Source organism: Mustela nivalis, assembly GCF_964662115.1.
Source record: "Mustela nivalis genome assembly, contig: HAP1_SCAFFOLD_1891, whole genome shotgun sequence".
NCBI lineage: Eukaryota > Metazoa > Chordata > Mammalia > Carnivora > Mustelidae > Mustela > Mustela nivalis.
The window spans coordinates 43800-61346 of record NW_028134773.1 but is presented as its reverse complement, the minus strand read 5'-3'; the positions used below and the strand labels follow the sequence as shown (position 1 = coordinate 61346).

Below are 17547 nucleotides of genomic sequence, written 5' to 3'. Positions count from 1 at the left end.
CTGAGACCCCTGTTAGGCTTCGTGCTCCATGCAGAGTCTGCTTGAGATTCTCTCCTTCTCCCTCTGCCCTTCCCCTCCTTGCATGCCCCCTCTCACTCTCATAAATAAATAAATAAATAAATTCTTCTAAAAATTATCTATTATGAATGTGGAGGGAATAATGTTGCTAAAAAGTCATCTAGTCATCTGTAATTCCACCCACTAACACAATGATACACTTATATACAGGTCTACCTCATAAATTTGCTAGCTGAGGGCTTTTTTAATAGATTCATTTTTTTAGAGCACTTTAGCATTACAGAAAAACTTAACAGAAAGTACAGTATCACCATATACAGTAGTCTCTCTTTACCTGCAAAGAATATGTTCCAAGACCAACAGGGAATGCCTGTAACCTGATAGTACTGAACCATGTATATACTGTTTTTTCCTATACAAACATACCTATGATAAAATTTAATTCATAAATTAACACAGTAAGAAATTAACAATAATAATACACTGTAATAAAAGCTATATGTTTGTGGTCTCTCTCTCAAAATATTTTATTGCACTGGACTCCCTTCTTCTTGTGATGATATAAGATGATAAAACATCTATGTGATGAGAGGAAGTGAGATGAATGATGCAGGCACTGATGTAGTGCTACGCTACTATTGACCTTCTGCAGATACAGCTGAAGGAGATCATCTGTTTCTGAACCATGGTTGACCATAAATAACTGAAACTATAGAGAGTGAAACCATGAATCGGGGGCAGGGAGGACTACTGTACTCTCTCTCCCACCCCACCCTGTTTCCCCTATTATTAACATCTTGCATTGGTGTGGTAGTCTTCACAATTAATGAACCAATATTGATTCAATTCAATAATGAATTATTATTAACTAAAGTCCCTGGTTTCCATTAGGCTTCACTCTTGTGTTGTACATTCTTATAGGTATGGACAAATGTATAATGACATGTATACATCATTATAGTATCATACTATGCTATGACTTCTTTCACATACTAAGATTTCTTTCACTTAGCAATGTGCTTGTAATATTCCTCCATGTCTTTTCATAGCTTGATAGTTCATATCTTTCTATCACTGAATGGTATTCCATTGTATGGATGTACAGTTTGTTTATCCATTTAAAAACATAGCCAAAGAAGAACATAGTCTACTGAAGACTATTGCATACAGTACATACAAATGTCTATTTAGGAAATTGCTGCAAATAAAAAAAAATTTTAAATATAAAGTGCCTTAAATTCTAGGCAGATTTATAGAATTTTAAAAATTTTAGTGAAATGAAATTTAATGAATGAAATAAATTTAATGAAAAATTAAATCACAATATATTATTGAGCCTATAACACATGGAAATGTAACATATTTGCTAAGGAGGTGGGTAGGAGCAAAGCTGTATTGGGCTAAAGAAATTATTTCAAATGGTAACATGAACCCACAAGGACAAGAAATGAAGAGAACCAGAAATCGTAAATAAGAAGGTCAAGGTTAGGGGTGCCCGACTGGTTCAGTTGATAGAGCATGTGACTCTTGATCCTGGGGTTGTAAGTTGAGCCCCACATTGGTAGAGGTAACTTAAAAATAAAATCTTTTTTTTTTTTTAAAGATTTTATTTATTTATTTGACAGACAGAGATCACAAGTAGGCAGAGAGGCAGGCAGAGAGAGGGGAAGGGAAACAGGCTCTCTGCTGAGCAGAGAGCCCGATGCGGGGCTCGATCCCAGGACCCTGGGATCATGACCTGAGCCAAAGGCAGAGGCTTAACCCACTGAGCCACCCAGGCGCGCCAAAATAAAATCTTTTTTTAAAAAAAGTCAAGGTCAATATAATAAAAGCTATAAATATGTACTTGCTCTCTTACTGCTTCTTTAAAAGATATAAAGTAATCATTATAACAATGTATTGTTGGGTTTGTCACAACAATATATACAATATGTAAAACAATTATGCCACAAAAAAGAGGGAGATACGGAATAAAATTAATTTAGAGCCAGGTTTTTAATCTCATAGGAATTAAGTTAGCACGAATCTAAAGCTGAGTCTAGTAAATTAAGATGTTTATGGTAAGCCGTAGAGCAACCACTAAAAAAATGCTTTTAAAAAGAGTAAAAAAACAAAAACAAAAACAAAAAAACCTATGAATAAACTTAACCAAGGAGGTGCAAGATTTGTACTCTGAAAACTAAAATACATTGATGAAAGAAATTAAAGATGACATAAATAAAAAGAAAGGTCTTCTGTCCTCATGGATTATAAGAACCAATATAGTTAAAATGTTCATATGATCCAAAGCAAACTCAATACAATTCCAATGAAAATACCAATAGCATTTTTCACAGAACTAGAACAAATAATACTAACACCCGTGTGGAAACACAAATGATCCCAAATAGCCAGAGCAACCTGAGAACGAACAAAGCTAAAGGTATCGTAATTCCAGAATCTCAAGTTATACTACAAAGCTATGTAATCAAAGCAGTATGGTACTATCACAAAAACAGACACATAGATCAATAAAACAAAATAGCCCAGAAATAAACACAGGCTTATATCATAAATTAAGCTATGGCAGAGGAGGTAAGAAGATACAATGGAAAAAAGAAAGTCTCTTTAACAAATGGTGCTGGGGAAACTGGACATGAAAAAGAATGAGGCTGGATGACTATCTTACACCCTACACAAAAATAAACTCAAAATGGATTAAAGACCTAAATGTGAGACACGAAGCCATAAAACTCCTAGAAGAAAACATAGGGAGTATTTCTTTGACATCAGCCACCACAAAATTTGCTAAATATGTGTCTTTAAGCAACAAAAACAAAAGTAAAAATAAACTATTGGGACTCCACACACACACACACACACACACACACACACAGACACAAACAACTTTTGCACCTCAAAGGAAACCACCAACAAAATGACAACACAACCTAGTGAATGGAAGAAGATATTTGCAAATGATATGTCTGATAAGGAGTTAATATCCATAATATATAGAGAACTCATATAGCTCAACACCAAAACAAAACAAATAATCTGATCAAAAATGCACAGAATATCTGAATAGATATTTTTCCAAAAAAGAAACACAAATGGCCAATAGACACATGAAAAGATACTCAACATTACTAATCACTAGGAAAATGCAAATCAAAACTGCAATGAGATATCCTCTTACACCTGTTAGAATGGCTAGAATCAAAAAGACAAGAAATAATAATAAGTGTTGGCAAGGATGTGGAGAAAATGAAACCTTTGTACATTGCTGGTGAGGACACATATTGTTGTGGCCACTGTAGAAAACATTACGGAGCTTCCTCAAAGATTAAAAATTACAAATAGAATGATCCAGCAATTCCACTACTGAGTAATTACCCAAAGAAAATTAAAACACTAATTTAAAAAGATATATGCAGGGGCACCTGGGTGGCTCAGTCAATTAAGCATCCAACTCTTGGTTTTGGCTCAGGTCATGATCTCACTGGTGGTGAGATCAAGCCTAGCATCAGGCTGTACATTCAGCAGGGTACCCGAGTGATACTTTCTCCCTCTCTCTCTCCCCCTACACGTATGTTTTTTTCTCTCTCTTTCTGAAATAAATACATCTTAAAAAAACAAAGATACATGCATCCCTACACATTATTTACAATAGCCAAGATATGGAAGCAATACAAGTGTCCATCCATAGATGAATAGAGAAAGAGGTTGTGATATATATATATATATATATATATACACACACACACACACACATATATAAAATGGAATACCATTCAGCCATATAAAAGGATGAGATCTTGCCATTTGTAACAACATGAATGGACCTAAAGAGTAAAATGCTGAGTGAAATTAGACAAATACTGTATGATTTCATTCATATGCAAATTTAAGAAACAAAACAAATTAAAAAAGAGACAAAGAAAAAAACAGATCCTTAAATACAGAGAAAAACTGGTGGTTGCCAGTTTTGGTGGTTGCCAGTATGTTAATTATACTTCAATTTAAAAAAAAAAAAAAAAAAAGGAGACAAAGTGAACAAATATCATTAGAGTAACTGCTCCATTAGGAAATATTCACCTGATGCAAAATAAAGCAGTAAAAGAGGGACAGAGGAACAAAAAAACACATTAGATATAGAGGGAAGAAAGTAACATGGCAGACAAAATCCAACTTTATCAATAACACTGAATGCAAATGAATTAATCATTCTAATCAAGAGGCAGAGGTTATTAGACGAGATATAAAAGTAAGATACAACTATGTGCTGTCAATAGGAGACACTACAACAGTGATCTATCATGCCAGCAGCAATCACAAAAGGGACATTTTGTAATGATAAAAGTGTCAATGTAAATGGAAAAGATTTGTAAACATGAATGCACCTAAAAAGAGAAGTGAAAGGAGAAACAACTCAACAATAATTGAAGTTTTTAAGACCTCACTTCCAATAAGACACTAAGACTCCAAAGTGTGATCTGACTAAAACAGAACCCTTATTTCCCACTTAAAATCTGTTCCTCCTTCAGTCTCTCTCTCTGGAAGCAGTAACTGCATCCATCCAATTGCTCAAGCCACACACCTCTAGGTTCAGTGACTTAGACTCTCTTGAGCCCCACATCCAAAGAATCACTGAATTCTATAGCTTGTCCTTCCAAAATATACCCAGAATCCAGCCACTTTTTCCATTTCCACCCTACTTGAAACCACATCACTCAGGAGGATTACTGAATTACACTCCTAATTGGATTTCATCTTTCCTTTTCTGGTGCCCTGCTGTCTATCTCCACACAGCAGCCAAATGGACCCTCCAAAATAAATTAAATCAGGTCATTCCTCAGCCCTAAACTTATTCTATACATTTGAAATGAAATCTAAATTCTACTACTTCCCCTTCCGGCTTTTTTCCTATTCCTTAATGACTGCACTTTCTTCACACTGAACACTTTGTTTATAATGCAATTCTTAAAAATAACAATGTACGTATGTATGTATAAAAGGTGAGAAAGAATAGGCAGTACCATAAAATGTGAAAAATTATTTATAAATTATAGTCAAATATAACTTTTATTGCAAAAAAATTTCTTAAGTTTCCATGAATAATTCATGTAGTAAAGTATATAAAAAGTCTATGTAGAAAAACCCTTAGGCGCAATGTGGTGATAGTATTTAACTATATACCAAATGTGGGAATAAACCATGCATGTTACCAAAAAAATCCTAACAAAAGAAATTTAAAAATACAAAAATCGAAAAAACTTTACATGTAGAAATAGTGTTTACTAATATATGATCCAGGCGTTCACATTCATTGTTTCAGTTAATTCCCATAAAAACCATTTGTGATGAGAACCATTATTCTCATGCTACTGATGTGTAAAATGAGGCTCAGAAAGGTTAAATAAAATGTCTGAAGTGGCAGAGTGGTGAAGCCCAGGTCAACTCCCCTTGAATGGTCATGTTCTACATACAATTCTAAATAGCGCTTCATCATGGTCATATACAATAGCGCAAAACTGAAATGACATACACATCCACCAACAAAGGAAAAGAGACGTCACCTAGTTATAAAAATGTTTACTGAAACTAGAATTATGTAAAAATAAATGGGTGTGTTACATGAAAAAGCGAACTATAGCATTCTACTCATGAGTACAATTAAACTTGGTATTTTCATATGGGAATTGGCCAAAATAAACCAATATGTTAATGTTGGTTCAGTTTCGACAATAGAACTCTGGGTGGTTTTGTTTTGCTTTTTGTATTTTCCAGATTTTTCGTGAATGCATCAGAACTGTTTTTAAAACAAAACAAAAAACTAAATTTCATGGAACAAGAGTAAAAGTTTTTGTTTAGTAATAAAAAAAAAAAAAATTCAGCCTCCAGTGTCTTCCTAGTTACGGATTCCGAGTCTAGATCTAAACTAGATAAAATCTTAAGTATTATCTAAAAGGGGTTCTACATTCTTTTAACTGACATCTGAGAACTCTCCTCGGAGCAGGAGTTTTCTTCAAAGGATTTTATGATACACTTTTCATTTTGTTGGTAGCCTACGCTAAGAGGATCCAGTTAAGAGCTTGATTGATGACTGTGCAGCTAAGGCGGTCCAAACGTAATAATCTCTTGCCATGGGAGGAACATAATTCCAAAGCACTTGAAAACTACCCCTGGAGTGTGTATCTTGAACGAAAATAATAATACGTAAAAGGAACCAAAGATGGTAAGGAAAAAAAAAGTCAAGAGTACATGCTTGTTCCCAAAACCTTGTCTCTGGGGCGGAACACTTTGTGGTACTGTTTGGTAGCGGGGATCCAAGCGTTGTGGGTTTTACGCTCCCCGTCTGCAAAACACAGTCAACGTCCGCTTTTTTGAGTTCGGCCTTCGCTGGGGTCAGCAAAGCGTGCTGGGTCCCCTGGGCCCTAAACCGCGGCTTTCGGACCTACTCACAACCAGTCGGATTGGCCCCGTAGCTCCGGAAAACCGCCCCGGCTGGAAAGATACCAAGAGCCGCGAGGCCGACGAGGGCAAAAGAGCGCAGGCTCAGGGCCCGAGGAAGGAAACGCCGCAGAGGTTGGGCGGTTTCTCCAGGCGCGACGAAAACGTACTGATCCGAGAAAGCAGAGCCCTGCACCCGGGGCGGGGAGTACAAGGGACCGCGCGGGCCACTGCCGCCCTCAGGCACGCCCACCCTTTCGCCAGACGCACGCACGCACGTACACACGTACACACGCACGCGCGCTCTTCCCTGGGCGCGCGGACGGAGTGCCCACGGTCAGGAAGCACGAGCTCGCCGAACCCGTGCCTCTTTAGGGACTTCCGGCCGGCGGGTTCGGCCGCTACGCAGTCCCTCCGGCGCGGGCTGGGTCTCGCTGTGTCTGCACGTTTCCGGTGCGGCGGTTCCCGAACTCTGGGAGGAAAAGCAGAAGAGTGAAAACTTGGACTTAACATTGTCTCTTAATAAACGTTTGCTGACTTACTAAAGTAGTAAGTGCTGTTTGCCTTAATTTTAACTCCGCCCTGCCTAAACCCCATTCTTCCAAAACCAACACAGTTTCGGGTGCACTCTTGACAAATCCCTCTTAGTGCGGTAGTAACCTACTAACTGGTAGTAACAGTGTAAGGGAAAGCGAATTGGCGAGAAAATTCTAAAGGAAACTTGCCAGCATCATTTTCTGAAGTGTTTTGTTTTTGCTTTTACTACGCTCTTTTTTTAAAAATTTGAAGGGTTTGTCCAAATCTGAGTTTGAACCAGTCATAACGTGGCTTCAAACCTGAACAGCTTAGCGTCTATTCTCCCCACCTGTTCTCCCTTACCCACACTCGTACAGCATGGTGAGCTTTGTCGGATCACTCTGTTACACATTTGAAACTAATAAAACATTGCATGTCAGTTACACTTACATTAAGAAATTTTTTAGATGGTGAGTGCAATGTGTAAACCTGACGATTCACAGATCCGTACCCCTGGGGCAAGTAATACATTATAATGTTAATAAAAATAATTAATAAAAAGTTTTTTTTTTTTTTTAAAGAATCATTCAGCAGCGGTGACAAGGCAGATAATACTGTGGTTGAGGAAATTGAGATTTGCCTATGAGCTCTCAGTAATAAGCTACTCAGCAATAAGGAAGACGCTACAGCCTTGGGACCCAGGGACAACAAAATATCCGGATGCCCATCCAGTGCTCTTTCCATTACTTTTAACTCAAAAAAAATTTTTTTTTGAGTATTAAAGAGCTGTGTGTGTTGGGGGAGGTGGTGCTCAACAAGTAGATGCTAAACAAATGACATTTCTGTGGGAAGCAGCAGGGTAAGAGATGGGAACGACTGGAATTAGATTTCACTTCATATCCTAGCTTCACACTTGGGAACTAAGTCACCATAAGTTACCTTACCTCCTGGTACCAGTGCTCTAGGCTTCTTTTGCCTTAAGGTATATTCTACTTTATATCTAAGATGAGATCTCTTACAGATTTGCACTTACTTCCAAGAATAAATCTGAAATGGGTTTGCACATACATACACTATGTTCATCTATTTTAATTTTAAAATTTATTTTTAAATAATTTTTTTGTTATTTTAATAAAATCTGAGCCAATCTGGATACAATGTCACATGGCCTTGCCTTCATGGGGGCTGGGGCAGAGAATATAATAAACCATAAATATAAGACTGAATTCAAGCTACTTTTGAAAAGAAATATAGGGATAAGAATTTAGAGGCAGAAAACAACCAGAACTCTGAAATCCCAACCCACACACTATTAGTACATAAATAGATATATGGTTGAATATATAAACCATCTTCCACCTATTTCTGAAAACTTTTTCCTATGAAGAATGTCTTCCAAGTTATACCTGAGTCTCATCGTTAAGGAGAAAGAAAAATCCTTCCCAAAGAAAGCAATATAATTAAGGACCATATAAAGAAATGCTACAGTGGAGTCAGGCAGGAGAAGGAATCCACAAAAATCAGTAGTTATCCAAGGATTAATGTCCCATATTTAGAGAGTCCACGAAGGTAAAAGGTCTAACATTTTGAACATGTTTAGGTGTAAGCCAATGAGGGACTCATTTTGTACAAACATTTGTAAATCTTCCCTTCTGAAAACCAAGATATATAACAAGCCCAGATATTCTGAGGTCAAATTTTTATGGTGAAACCAAACTCACCATAGAAAGCGATCGTCACCCTGATTTTGGGTTCCAGAGTATAAAGAAAGATTTTTGAAAGAGAACGAATATAGTAATCAACGTGGTGTTAAAAGCTCTCCAAGAGCTAGTAAATACTTTCTCATAAAATGTTTCATTTAATCGATTACTGTAGAACTCATTATAGAAAAAAATGACATTGATTTGGATCAAAAATACTACTGAACCAGCAAACCTAACGACTCTCGAATTGCTACCCCCAAATTAAGCAAAAGCTGAAAGGAAATGCAAAAGATTCAAGTAAATGTATTAATAATAATTCCATATTAAAAAGACATTTACGTTCTAGATACAGTCCTAACCTCCCAGAATTCTCAAAATGTATTTCTACAAACTTTCCCTTAATGCCATTTCAGATTGGATTATCTAGCCAGTAAGACATTTACTATGTCCCCATGCAACCCAGCAGCAAAATCACTTTGTTTGCCCTCGCTCTTTTGAGAATTAACTCAACTCGTAGGCCCCTCAATGAAACTTGCTCTCGAAACCGCACACGAAATACCGATATCCGACTCCCTCTCTCCCTTATATAGCAAGTTATCAGAACCAAATGTCCAGTGCCAAGACTGACAAGCGGGTAAGCCAAAAGCACTCACCCCTAAACCCTTAGCAGGTGCCGCCTATACCTCCTGACGCCCAACCCCCGTCCCGGAAGTTGCGTCATGGCGCTCGTGCGCCATGTCCCCGGATGCACTTCTATATCCGGATTCTTAGAGCGGAATCAGAGCTCCGAGGTTCCCTACGCGGTTAGCACATGCGCGAGGGTTGTGCTCCCTCTTCCTCCACTTCCACTAGCTTCTACCGTCCGGGAAGCCGCCGCCACCGCCGCCGAGGAGTCAGGAAGTTCAAGATGGCCGCCGCGGAGACTCTGTCGCTGCGGGAACAGCCAGAGTAAGTAGTCTCCGCGAGCGGTGCGGAAGGCCGGCGCCCGGGAGACTGCCGAGTGGGAAACCGCGGAGACCTGCACGGGCGGGCGGGAAAGTTAAGGCCTAACGGCGAGACCCAAACTTTGCCCTTCCCCGCGCGATACGTTGTTGGGCGGGAGGCGTGGGGGGCGGGCGGGCGGACGGCCTTCCAGCTTCGCTCTCCCGGAGGCCGCGGCTGTTGGGTCGAAGGCGGCCGCGGCCTGCCGCGCGTCGTTGCCCTGGGAGGCGTACGCGCGAGCGGCCTCTACAGGTCCCGTGCGCGAGGCGGCTGCCACGACTGTGCGGTCGCGCCTTAGTATTCCTTCCTCTGGGACCGAGCGGAGCTCCCTGGCTGCAGACTCAGTGGCATCGGAGTTGGGCACCCGAGGAGCAGTGGAGGGAGAGGGGCAATCCACAAGACTTTGCAAGTCTTAAGACATCCTGCCGTCGTCCCGCTGCCTGTGTCCTAAAGGACTTGAAAACAGGAAAAAGGGATGCTAGGGCCACCCTCTTTGACCCTCCTAGAGCTATGTAATAGTTTGTCGCTAGCGGGATACTTCCCCTGTGCTTTTACTCCAGCATCATTCGTTAATTTTTTTTTTCCCTCCTTTGCGTATTGGCAGCTTATTTGCCAACTTCCAAACTTGAGGCAAAGTAAGATCAAGTTCTTGGTTTTGAGGCCTGACATTTTTGGCCTGAGTTTGTAGGGCTTTGGGAGTACAAGAGTAAGAAGGAGTAGCTGCTTCCAAACCCAGTTTATGTCTGTAATTAAGCTAACGTAAGAATCGACGTGGCCAAGTGAAAACTTGTATATGCTACAAAGTCTAATCGTTGCTTAAAAGTAGTATTTTGTTCTGCTCATGTTGGGAAAACTCAAGAACCGAAAACAGAGTGGATTTTAAAACAATTCATAGAGTGGTCGTTTTATGCATTAGCATTATCTGATTTTTTTTTTTTAAATCCATTTTAGGAAAGAGGTAGATGAAGACTCCCAGCAGTTAGGGACTGGGAAGAGAAATTTTTACTACCAGGCGCCCCAGCATTTCATTGCTATACATTCTGTTCTAGACTCCTCAGTCATTTGCTTTACTCAGAGAATTATACTGTTTTTCATTAAGGGCTTTTGAAGATTGCTCTATTATCTTCACAAATTGACTTAGGAGAGAGCAGATTGATTTTCAAGTTTTAATGAAACTTCACTTTTTTGTTTCTCATTGAATCCACAGTGTGGCACGTTCCAGTATTTATGCCAATACAGTACAGATGTTATGCAGCTGTTTCTTTCTAGTAACCTCTTCAAAGTTCTATGGTATTATGTCCATTTATTTGATTTCAGATTAATTTTGAGGAGTGCTTGAGTCATATTTTATATGCATATTCAAACTTTAGACTTAATAATTAGCATTTATTTATGCCTCTGCAGTATGAGTGCCCCTGAAATAAATGGTCCTTAATTCCACCTCACCTCCCCCACAGAACTCTTGTTATAACTGGAGTATTTGGTCTGTAAGTGTCCCACTTAGTTGGAAATGTTTAACAAATAAAATAAATTTTGTATGAAAGCAAGTACTGTGTGTGCTCCTTATAGTGAATGCTGGAATATAGTGTCTAAACAGTTCTTTTAGAGGACACCAAGTAGTTTACAATTGCATGAACTCTGTTCGAAGTGGAACATTTGGGAAGAAATAAAAAATTTTAAGTAGCTTTTACGTTTGTCCCATCTCTTTAGCTCAGCCTCTTTGATGGTTTTAAACATTTAAATTTTTATCTTCATTCACTTATTTGCACTTACCGAGTACCAAATACTGGTCAAAGCACTGTTCAAAATATCCTTATAACAACCCTTTGGATGTAGTTGCTGTTTTACAAATGATTAAACTAAAGCACAGAGAAATTAAGTTAACTTGCCCAAGGGCACATTAAGTGACAGATCCAGGATTTAAATCCAGGTAGTCGAATTCTAGAACCCTGCTCCTAACTATTCTGTTGTCTAGCCATCCACTATACATGGTGGCTCCTTTTAAAAACAGCCTTTAAGGTTTGAAATCCTTTTTATTGACTTCCAGTGTCCCAGAAAAGGTCCATTTTATTTTGATGTGACAGCTCTAATTCTTTGAAGCTTAATTTTCCACACCCGATTTGGAAAAGGACGGGTGGAGGAGTTCATTTTAAGACTAGTTGGTTTTTTTGAATCCATTCTTATTTTTACATCTACATTAGTTCCGTATTAAAGTAGTTGAAGTTGTCAGAGAAACAGGCTTAATTACTTTCTTTGTAAAGAAGTAATGGCATTCACTTTGCTTGCCATTCTCTGTTTCCAGAGCATAAATTGAATGCCTCCCAAATAAGATGTCATTAAGAGTATTCTCTTTTAAAAATTTGAAATAGGAAATTAAAATAACAGTAGTGGTTCCTAATCAGTCTTTATTTTAAAGTTGTTTCATTGTACCAGATGCTCAGAGACCTTGAATGAAGGATGAAACTTACACGTTGCATTTAACAGTAAATGATAAAACCAGTCTTTTAATATTCGCATATAGTCTGCACTTCAAATCAGCTTCGTTTCCAAATAATGTGATTTGAAGGATATTACTCAATTCTCAGTAAGTACTGTTTTATGACAAACTTGTTATAGACCATATTGATTTAAATATAGACCTTCTAAATGTGTAAATTGCAAAAGTGTTAGATTGCAGAACGTAAATGCTAAAATGTAAATCCGCATATATGGAACTTAAATATCTGTGTTTATTACAGATATGAACTATGCAAGAAGACCATTTTGTTATCAGGGTACCTTTCCGTAAAGTTTTAGAAGAAAGTTGTTGATGTTGAACCTAAATTAGCTGCTTTAGCACAAGCTTGTTGGGTGTAATATGCCATCAATTCACTGAGTTCACAATTTCCTGATTTATGTATCAGACTTCAGCTGGTATTTTCTATGGAATTTGCATTGAGAGAGAACTTGAGGGTGAAGGTCTACGAACCCTAGCATAGGAGAACTCTAGAATTATTAAGGTTAAACTAATGGGCCCTAAGTGCTTTTCCGCATCTTTGTCAGTAATATAATCATTTCTTTAGATAACATTCATTAAGTTACATTAGAAACTAGGGCCACTCAGATAAGTAACTCTGAAGTGACACTGGACATCACAATATAGCTTCTAAATTCTCAGAAGCTTTAGGAGCTAGATTTTCTTTTGAAGGAAATTACTTCCTCTTTGGGTAAACTCTTAAGAATTTTGATTTGCAATTCCTCGAACACTTGTAAATTGTAGAAAGCACTAGAAGAAGATTCAAAGAGTAGATTTTTCTTGGGGAGGGAGGTAATTAAATTTAAATCATTTTGAGGTACTGCATTCACCAGATAGGTGTATGCAGTGGACATATAATTGAGCAAAACCAAAATGTTTCCTGTCAAGAGATCAGTGTAGTATAGGCAGTGTAAGCCGAGCTGTAGTCTAGTGAATACAATTTTTATGTGTTATCTATATAAATCATTTCATTGACACAACAAATTACTTACTGAGTACCTGGTTACTATAGGTTCAGAAGTTTACTAGGCCTTAGGGATAGAACGGTGAACTAATAAGTAAATTACAATTCTGCTCTCACAGGGCATATGTTACAATACAGAGAGGCAAACAAGAATTAGGTGGTGGCAGTTACTTCAGAGAAAAAAAAATAAGAGCAAGGGGATATGTCTGTGGTAAGGTGAGGGTAATGATTAAAATGAATTGGTGAGGAAAACTTGACTGAGAAAGTAATTTAAGCAAAGATCTGAGGCTGGGGAAAGGAACCAGTAATGTATATGTCTGGGAAAAGCATTCTAGGTGGAGAAACCCTGCAAGGACCAGTACCAAGGCCCTGAGATAGGTTTTTTGTTTGTTTGTTTTTTAAAGATTTTATTTATTTACTTGACAGAGAGAGATCACAAGTAGGCAGAGAGGCAGGCAGAGAGAGAGGAGGAAGCAGGCTCCCCAGCGAGCAGAGAGCCTGATGCGGGGCTGGATCCCAGGACCCTAGGATCATGACCTGAGCCGAAGGCAGAGGCTTTAACCCACTGAGCCACCCAGGCGCCCCCCCGAGATAGGTTTTAACTCTTGTTGAAGGGGAGCGATGTGGCTAAAGCATAGTGAGTGTGGGAGGAAAGTAGTCAGATCAGTGTGTTGGGGAGGTTGGGCAGATAGTATGGGGCCTTGTAAACAGTTATGGTTTTTACTCTGTGATAGGAAGCAATAATCAACTGTCTCACAGAGTAGTGATATGATCTGACATTTTAAAAGCATCCTCAATAAAATGGAAGAGCTCTTGACTGACTTGTAATACTAGCCTTCTCACTAGCTTGATGTGTGTTTGACCAAAGGCAGGACCCTTTAACTTCCTTGAAACAGTCTCCTCTGTCCTGGAGACTTAGACAGTATTTCTTCTGTAATTTGTGTGGTAGCCTTTTATATATGAACTTATTGCTACAACAAACCTGTGATTTATCAATACTGTTATTTCCCCAGTGTACAATTAAGAAAACTGAGGCATGGAGGAACAACTTGCCTAAGGTTACACTAGGTGTGTCATGTTGGAAACACCATTTGAACAAGGTAGTTTGACTCAGTCCATGCTTTTTGACCATTTCACTGAAAATAATATTCTTAGTGTCAGCCCTGACAGCTCTGCAATGTCGTAATGAGAAAATCTATTTATCCAGTAAGAGTAATCTCTTTTGAGGCACTTGATTTGTGCTAGGCACTATCATGAGCCTTAATAACATCTGTTAACAACAATGCAATCCTGACAGCTTGCTTTGAGTAGGTACTGTTTTCTCCATTTTGTAGATGAGGTGCCTGCAGAGCAGAGATAACTGAAATTTGCCTGAGGCCACACAGCTAGTAAGTATTGCAATCAGGATTTGAACCCAGATAGTCTCACTCTGGAGACTGGTTCCTGAAGACACATTAGAGGGTCTTGAGATAGTTTGAGTTTTAGCTTATCGACTAGAATTTTGTACTTTGAGACTGAGATTTTATATACCTGAAAATTATTGTCAGCCTTTAAGCAGGTTCTCCATACTTGTCTCCATATCTTAAATTAGCCTAATTCAGTTTTTCTCACGTTTCCCCCTACAAGTTGAGTTTTGGGGGGCGGGGGAACATACACCATCACTTTCTAGATTGATGGGAGATTTCAGGTGAAGGGATGTGGTTACTTATATGAGGATACAGTCTGTAAGGAACAAAGCTGAAATGACTTTGTATTGGGGCACCTGGGTGGCTTGGTTGGTTAAGCATCTGACTCTTGGTTTCAGCTCAGGTTTTGATCTCAGGGTCTTGGAACGAGCCCCATGGAGGTCCCCATACTCAGCAGGGAGTCTGCTTAAGAATTCTCTTGCTCCCTCCCCCTTTGCACACTCTCTCAAATATAAACCTTAAAAAATAAATCTTTGTATCTTTACTTAAATCTGTGATCTCCCCTCTCTCCTCACCATAATAGAACCATACTGGGTTTAAGTCTTAGAAAATTTGACGATCCCGGAGAACCTTACTGTATTTATTCTGTCATCTTCATTCCCCATTAGAGAGAAGTCAGTCCATACTAAAACCCGTCATCCAGAAGATCCAGCTTTCTCTGCAGCTCCCTTCAGTACTCACAGTTCACAGTACCAAAATGGAGATTGGCAGTCTGACAAAAATTAAGGTTCTTGCTATGTGGTAGTTGTATGTTCTTCATGTTCTCCACACCACGTCACTATTACCAACTAAGAACTTTTCAAGCATACCTCTAGTATGTCACCTCCCTCTCCAAGCCTTCCAAGTTTACTGAAGACTGAGACCTGGCTGGGGGACCGACCAGACTCCCCTCTGACTCCTGCTGTAATGGCAGTGTCCTTACAGACCACTGTCTAGCAGTCTAACCCTGTAGATCTGGGCCTCTGACCCCAGTGAGCCTCTGACTCTCTATTTCAGCCATTCTAGGAAGAATCTCCTGTAATATCTTTTTATCTCCTGGAATTGGTGCATTTGAGATCTTAGCATTTAGACCGGTTTCTTCACAAGTTTGATGCCTTGGCAACACTGATCTGCTTATAGTTTGCTATTTATAACTATACCTTTTGTCACCGTCTCCCCGCCCCATCTAAAGTATTATTTTCCTTGTTAATTTCTTACCCATTCTTTAGGACATTATTACTCAGCCTTTATTTTCTGATCCATATTCCTTCTCAATAAATATTTCTTCTCACCTTTCAGAGTCTCTGCTTAACAAATAACTTGGGTTTTTCTGTGATCTCCTTGATCTTTTTCAGAGTGATGTTAGGTGATCAGTGTTCCATCATGCCCTTATTTGTGTCTTTTATCACTGCATTCTTCCAGTGTTTCATGTGACTTTCTTTTCCACTGAACTGTAATTTCCTTGAGGATGGCTGGTACTAGTCTTACACATCTTTGTTTTCCTGCTACCTCCCTAAATGCCTGTATTAAGTGTACTAATTTAAAAAAATATTAAAAGAAATTGAATTCCGGGGTGCCTTGGTGGCTCAATCAGTTAAGGGTCTGATTCTTGATTTCGGCTCAGATCATGATCAAAGGGTCAGGAAATTGGGGTGCCTGGGTGGCTCAGTGGGTTAAGCCTCTGCCTTTGCCTCAGATCATGATCTCAGGGTCCTGGGATTGAGCCCTGCATCAGGCTCTCTGCTCAGCAGGGAACCTGCTCCCCCTCTCTCTGCCTGCCTCTATGCTACTTTCTCTCTCTCTGTCAAATAAATTAATAAAATCTTTTAAAAACGGGGTGGGGGTCATGAAATTGAGCCCGGGATCTGACTTTGTTCTGGGTGTGGAACCTGCTTAAGATTATCTCTCTCTTCCTCCTCCCTCCCCTTTCCCCTTCCTTCTCTTAAATGAAAAAAAAAAAAAAAAAATTGAATACCTTAGTTCTTAACTTTGGCACAAATCACAAATTTACTAGAAGTACAGGAGTACATAACTTGAAGGACTTAGACAAAATAATCCATATCTTCCTCCAAAAATAGTGTGATTATCAGAATCCAGATGATTTAATGTCTGGGATGTGATGTTTTAGTAGGAAATGATTTTAAAGGAGAAGGTTAAATACTATTGTATTCTGTGTTTCGCCTGGGGTTAATGAACTGCAAGGATTTAGCAAAATAATTTGGAATCAAACTCAGCATAGTCTAAACATTTAAGCACAAAAGTTACCCCTTTGGTGTAATTAATTTTATTAACATTATCTTTGCATGGCACCAATCAGTATGGGCATACTTTGGGAAACTAATCTTTCATTTGAAATTTAAAGAGATTAAATAGCCCATTGAATAAATACTGGTTGAACTGTAAGCTTTGGCTGATATTGAACTATTGTTGACCTACAGGAGATCCTTTGATGTGATTCAGTCTAATACCACATGGCTGCTCAGTGACCACTTCAGGCTGAGCTTTATAACTCCTGGTCAGATCACTCTGAAATTTTAACCCTTGGAAGGTGTGTTACATTCAACATCAGCCACCACTGCACATTGATAGAATGCCTGTTTTGGATATAGCTGAATACTGGTTGTAAAGATTTTAAAAAGAAAAGTATACTTCTCAATTTAACGTGGGAAAGATATGGGGAGTGGCGTGTAGATTTGATTTTAAGTCTGTGTGGGAAATTATGGTTTAAAAACAAGTTACTGAGTGACTGTAAATCAATATTAACATTTTATTATACTGGTTTTGGACTTTCTTTTTATTAAGTGTGATTATTTTAACCTCCCTCATGTATGTAGTCTATTTGAGTTCAATCATTAAGTTAAATCACTGAGTCAGTTTTTGCCATATATCTTTGCAGTAAAATGTCTGAAGGTGTTCCAAAAATATTTCAGTGACTAATTTCATGTATTACATTGGGATGTATTTTATTATTAT

The 17547-nt window shown here is 38.7% G+C and overlaps 1 protein-coding gene across 11 annotated transcripts in view; it reads left to right on the top strand.

The window, feature by feature from the left end:
• The first annotated feature begins 9402 nt into the window (after nucleotides 1–9402).
• PRP4K (pre-mRNA processing factor kinase PRP4K) overlaps nucleotides 9403–17547 on the top strand; it is a 39293-nt gene continuing 31148 nt past the window's right edge. For 5 of the 11 annotated variants that reach the window (XR_014308048.1, XR_014308049.1, XR_014308050.1 and 2 more), the window contains exon 1: nucleotides 9403–9617. Coding sequence is in view for 1 of the 11 variants with exons in the window: in XM_082750825.1 (XP_082606951.1) it covers nucleotides 9481–9617 (137 nt within the window). In the remaining 10 variants the exon portion in view is untranslated. The remainder of the gene's footprint in view (nucleotides 9618–17547) is intronic. The other 6 variants (XR_014308051.1, XR_014308052.1, XR_014308053.1 and 3 more) reach the window with 2 other exon arrangements.